The 6,000-nt window shown below is 46.4% G+C and overlaps 1 protein-coding gene across 1 annotated transcript in view; it reads left to right on the forward strand.

The window, feature by feature from the left end:
* Kcnmb4 (potassium calcium-activated channel subfamily M regulatory beta subunit 4) overlaps nucleotides 1-3,957 on the forward strand; it is a 60,189-nt gene extending 56,232 nt beyond the window's left edge. The window contains exon 3 of the mRNA XM_021205344.1: nucleotides 3,393-3,957. Within this exon, the coding sequence (XP_021061003.1) occupies nucleotides 3,393-3,561 (169 nt within the window). The 3' untranslated portion in view covers nucleotides 3,562-3,957. The remainder of the gene's footprint in view (nucleotides 1-3,392) is intronic.
* The last annotated feature ends 2,043 nt before the right edge of the window (nucleotides 3,958-6,000 follow it).

A 6,000-nucleotide genomic window follows, 5' to 3' on the forward strand; every position in this document is an offset into this window, starting at 1 on the left:
TCAAATCCTTCTCTGATTCATCACTCTGTCTGCCACTCAATTAGACATCACTTTCAAATGTGGGTGCTTCCTTCTACAAACTGACTTTACCTTCCTTGTTTGGGATTAAAGACATGTACCACCACACCTAGACCTAAGCTTTTCTTTACCTGAAACTTGCTCTATACCCAACTGGCCTTAAACTCAGAGATCTGTTTGCCTCCGTCTCCTGGGATTAAAGACATGTCTGTATTCATTCCAGCCAGATCACACAGACCTAGGGGTCCTTGGAAGTGATCCCTTGCCAGAGCAGCCATGTTCTGAAAGAAAGTTCCTCCACCGAGTTCCTCCTCAGTTCTGCCCTGTAACTATGGGAAGGAAAACAAATTCTGAGCCAAAGAGTTTTGGGCCAATCAACCTGGAGGAAAGAGATAACTGAGGCAGGAGGGTGTCTTCAATTAAAATGCTGTGAGCCCAGCTGGAATGAGTGAATTGTAGGCCAGAAGAAGCCAGTTCAAGGCCATCTCAGTAAATCTTATAACCAAGCAACTAGTGACCTGAGAAATTAGATTTTCCTATCCAAGGAGATTGTGGAACATGTTTGAGCTGTCTCAAGTAGAAAGAGACATGCATGGTTTTTAAGGAAATGTGTATGATAATATTTTTTTCTACCTCTAAAGAAGGATTTGTTGAAGTGGTTCAAATTCAGCTCCAATGAGTCATTTTATTTTGTCACTTAAAGCTCTGAAACATAAGCGTTGCCCAGGATCTGGGAGATGGAATTCTAGAAAGTTTCTGAGGAAAACACGCTCTTGGATCCAACAGTTTCCGGTTGGTTCCTTCTCCCCTGCCTGTTTCCTCCCCATTTTCTCCAGCCCGTGCTCCGGGTGTGGTGGTTCCAGTCGGTTGGTTGTTCCACATTGTGATAATGGCATTCAGTACCATCCTCAGTAATGACCGGGGAAAGAATACAAAAGAAGCATTTTAACGGGTGGGGGGGAGGAATCAGCTATAAAAACACATTACTTATGCAAATTACTCATGCAGTTACTATAGTAATAAAAACCCCAGCCCCCTTTCCTCCTTTTCCTTTTGTTTTGTACACCACCAATTTCCAGTGCATGGTTCCTTGGTATCAAGTGCATTCATGTTGCTGTGCAACTGACCTTTATGATGAAGAACCTAGAACTCCTCTTTGTATCCAGAGTTTTAAAGGTGTAGAATAGTGCTCTCCAGAGAAAGCATCCTGAGAGACAGGTTGGACCTTCTCTTGCTCACGGAGGGTCACCTGCCAGCTGTGGGCAGCTGCAGCTGGGAAGCGAGCTGAGGCACCGTTGGCCTAACAGATTGTAAGGGCTCCAGATGTGACTCTGACTGTCTTGTGCCTGGGTTATTGTGGGGCCTTGGCTTCTACTCCTTCAGACTGGGGCATAAAGTTTCTTTAAACTTCACGTGGATCATAAGGCCACAACACAGGCAGGGTCTTCAGCAGCAGCAAGAAGTTACTTAACAACAAATGGGTGCAGAATGACAGACCACCGGCAAAGCCACATCTCGGTGGCATCTTACATGAGAGAAAAAGGACCCGAAGTTAAATGAATGACAGCCCAGGTCTTGAAGACGATGGGTTACTAGAAGAGTAATTGTAGTGATTTCTGCAAACTAAGCGTGATTTGGGCCTCATTTCTACAAAGATTCTGAGTTAATTTTATTTATTTATTTATTTATTTATTCACTTATTCATTTATTTATTTAGTGTATATGAGTGCTCTATCTGCATATATGCTTGCATGCCAGAAGAGGGCATCAGGTCCCACTGTAGATGGTTGTGAGCCATCATGTGGATGCTGGGAATTGAACTCAGGACCCCAGGAAGAACAGCCAGCGCTCTTAACCACTGAGCCGTCTCTCCAGCCCTTCTGCGTTCATTTAATATAACCTTTCATTGAAATGCCAACTAGAGTCTCGCTTCATGTGCAAAAATTGACATCCTGCACCAAAGAAGAGAAGCACAAGGGCTCGGTCATTTCAGACCCAGCCTGTACAAGTGTTTCTGCTGGTGCACTATGATAACCTAACCTTAGGAAGAGAGAAGCACCCAGAGTCCTTTGCAGCCTCCTGGGAAATGAGAGCTATGATGAAAGGGGGTCCCCCAGGAGTGTGTTTCCCCTCAAAAGACACTGCCCTTAGCCTCAAAAGCTTTTTTTAAAAAATTATTTATTTATTCATTTATTTATTTTTGATTTTTCAAGATAGGGTTTCTCTGTGTGGCCCTGGCTGTCCTGGAACTCACTCTGTAGGCCAGGCTGGCCTCAAACTCAGAAACCTGCCTGCCTCTGCCTCCCAAATGCTGGGATTAAAGGCGTGCGCCACCACGCCCGGTCCTCAGAAGCTTTTGATGTTCTTGGAGATAATGGGATAAATCACTCCATGTCTACCTATGTAGGAAGCATAGCTACATAGCCTACCACTGTAGGCAACAGAGAAAACCTTCCTGGGGATAAAATGCCAATATTTCATCAAATACAAGCCTCTGTCAGGAGAGCTGAACTCCCAGCCATCTGTCTCATCGCCAGAGATGGGCGAGCATGGCTCGTGGAACGTGCCCCGTCCTTACTGTCTGTCAGAGACAAACAGTAGCAATCGAAGCAGCATCCAACATGGGCAAGATAGAGACCTACCGCTGACACTTTGCAGGATCTGCCAAGAGAGTGGGCAGTGGCTAATCTGAAGGATGATTAGTTTCACGCAGAAACATGAGATGATGCATTCAGCTCGTCCACGGCCTGCTTATTAATAAAGCCTTTGGTTCATATAGCCAAGCTCGGTTGATCTAAGAACTACCTTTTGAAGCTATGATGCCGTGCTGTGGTATTTCAGTCATAGTTATCTTGGGATGCATGTGACCAATGCTGCAGGTTTGACATGCCTGTGAGCGATATATCTGTCACCCCAACTTGAACAATACATTATTTCCCCCTTTAAAATAAAATCACTTGGGATCCGTCTAAATGCCATGGTGGAATTCAGGTTTGTTGGGGAATGCCCACCCGTCAGTAACATTTGGCCTCATCTAAGCCCATTGGCCAGTGGGATTAAAGGATCAGGAAGAAAGGGGAAGCCATTTAGGATGGAGAAAAAAAAAAAAGACAGCAAAAGGATGCTATACTTTTGAAATTTTGCAGCATGCAAATGATCTAATAAGCAGTATGCAAATTTGCACCAATTACTTGATTCGAGAGCTCACAGCTTTTGGAAATGGGTGTGGAGCAGACTGGTTCGGTGTCTGTAATCAAAGTCATCATGTTCAAGGGTGATTATTCCCCTGGGCTGGAGAACACTTGTCTGCAGGTTGTGTAGAGTTTGCTGGGCTGAGAGACTCACTGGTTTTCCTGTCCTTCACTCTCTTGCAGACCAGAGGACGTTCTCCTACAGCGCACTCACGATGAGATCGCTCTCCTGCACTGCTTCCTCTGGCCGGTGGTGGCGTTTGTGGTGGGCGTTCTCATTGTGGTCCTGACCATCTGTGCCAAGAGCCTGGCGGTCAAGGCAGAAGCCATGAAGAAACGCAAGTTCTCTTAACGGGGAGGAGGAGGATTGTGGGACGCCAAGACCAGAGGTTGCCTCACCGGCACTCGCCTGCCCTGCAGAGCCCACATTTGGTGGCGCAGGAGATGGAAGGGGCCACAAAAGGCCTCCAAGAGGCCCCTCCCTCGTCGGCAGCAGAAACAGGCTCAGTTGGAAGACTGGGGGACTGCCTGTATTCCATGTGCTGTAGCAATGGCTAAAGGGTCACACTCTTAGCTCTATGGAGTGACTAACTGGGAAACCCTCAAAGAAGTCGGTTTTCTTTGGGAAGTAACAGTCTATCATTTGTATAGTGTAGTATACAAACCATTATGATTTATGCTCCTCACAAATATTAAAAGACAGTGCTCTGTGTTCTTTATTTTCTTTTCATGCTGAGATCATCAGGGTATTCAAAGGGGGAGGGGTGGATGGTTTTCACTTGATTCTGCTAGACTGAACCCTTACTTGATTGTGAGCACTAGAGTCGACAGAACCGTTGGTCTTAAGACATACCATTGGTTTCCATGAGTACATAGTATCTTGACTCCTACTTGAAGAAGGAATTCTACAGTGGTAGCTCAGCCTGCAGCCACTTCTGTCTCTTCAAAAACCTAGAAAATATCCCCCACTGCCTGCCTTTGGGTAGCCTTTGTCTCTGGCCAGATGACTTTGTGAGAGAGGGACCTGATTCCAAAGAAGGCCTGTCCTCGCTCTGGGGACATGGAGTTCTTATGTATCTGTTCATGCTGTTTATTCATTCATGTGAAGTGCTAGCAACTTAAACAAGGGCATTGCACATGCTAGACAAGTTCTGGACCACTGAGCCACATTCCCAGCCTCACTCCACCTCCTCTTCTTCTTCCTCTTCCTCCTCTTCTTCCTCCTCCTCCTCCTCTTCCCTCTTCCCTCTCCTCCTCCCTCTCCTTTTCCCTCTCCTCCTCTCACTCCTCCTCCCCTTTCTCTTTCTCTTCTCTCTCCTCCTCCCTCTCCTCCTCTCCCTCCTTTTCTTCCTCCTCATCCTTCTCTTCATCCTCCCTCTCTTCCTCCTCCTCTTCCTCCTCCTCCTCCTCTTTCTTCTCCTCCTGCTCCTTCTCCTCCTCCTGCTCCTCCTTCTCCACCTCTTGCTCCTCTTCCTCCTCCTCCTCCTCTTCCTCCTCCTCCTCCTCCTCTCTGGCATATCCTTATCTCTGTGCAGTAGAATGAACAGGATCTGAAGGACACTCTTCAGTTCATGGTTAAATGTTGTTTTCCTTTAACAAAGTCAGCCCAGTCGGTTGATTTCCCTTGCCTTCGTCCTTGCCCCCATGTTCTGGGTGTCACAGCAGGATGACGGCTGCAGTTCAGTTTGCTCAGACAGAGCTAGGATGCAGCTTGGCTCACTCCACTGCTGCTGGGCTTTCTGTGCCTTCAAAAGTGTGACAAAGCTGGGTGTGGTAGCACACAGGGCTCTCTCTGTGTTCAAGGCCAGCCTGGTCTACACAGGGAGTTAGTTCTAGGACAGCCAGAGCTCTGTGGTGACACCCTGTCTCAAAAAAAAAAAAAAAAAAAAAGAAAGAAAGAAAGAAAGAAAGAAAAAGAAAAAATAAGTGCATCAAAGCCATCATCTGTTCATAGACTGATTTTCAAATACCATCCATGAGTCTCAGCAGATTCTTGATCCCCTCCCCCAGCCCCTATTTACCATCCAGAACCAAGCCTTCATTCAGATGAGATGCATATTTTCAGTGGAGGGGACAGCTTAGCAGTGGCCTTGGCTTTCTTCTCACCCCGCAGGCAGACGTGCTACCCTTAGCATGAAGTTGGGATTTTAGGACAGGCTCCCCTCGGATATTTCCACGGGGGTTTTGGAAAGGAAGTAAAGGGATGACTGCCACATCCACACATCACTGTTCCCTCAGCTTCAGAGTGGGAGCTGTTAAGAGCACCCTCGTCCTCCGAATAAACACTGGAAGAACACAAGTCTTTTCTTCTTCTCTCTCTTAATTCAGAGGTTGCAGGCTTCACTGTGAATAAAGCCTGGTGTGCACTATTTCTGACATCCTTTGAGGCTGCTGCAGGGCCTTGACTTCAGTTCCCGTTTTCTTTTGCAGTATCCTTGTTGTCTTAGCAACATAGAAACTATTCTGAAGCGCCGGGTACCATGAAATCAAGAACCAGAGAAAAATCGTTGTGTTGGCATCACACAGAGGACGATGAAGTCTGTTCTTATGCTCATCCAGTTGTCTCTGATTAACTGATGATAAAGAACATATAAACCCTAAGAGCTTGTGGACGCATATGTCTGTGCTGGAATAAAAGGAGGTGGACACTGTAGTCAACCCGAGTTTTCATTTGTCAATTTGATACTCATGATTTATATTAACTACGTGCGTCCATTCAAGCCCAAAGAACATACATGCAGCTGTATGATGCAGGGTGGTTTGGGGAACAGGATAAACACATCGAATCCAT

This window comes from Mus pahari, chromosome 9 (assembly GCF_900095145.1).
Source record: "Mus pahari chromosome 9, PAHARI_EIJ_v1.1, whole genome shotgun sequence".
NCBI classification, from domain to species: domain Eukaryota; kingdom Metazoa; phylum Chordata; class Mammalia; order Rodentia; family Muridae; genus Mus; species Mus pahari.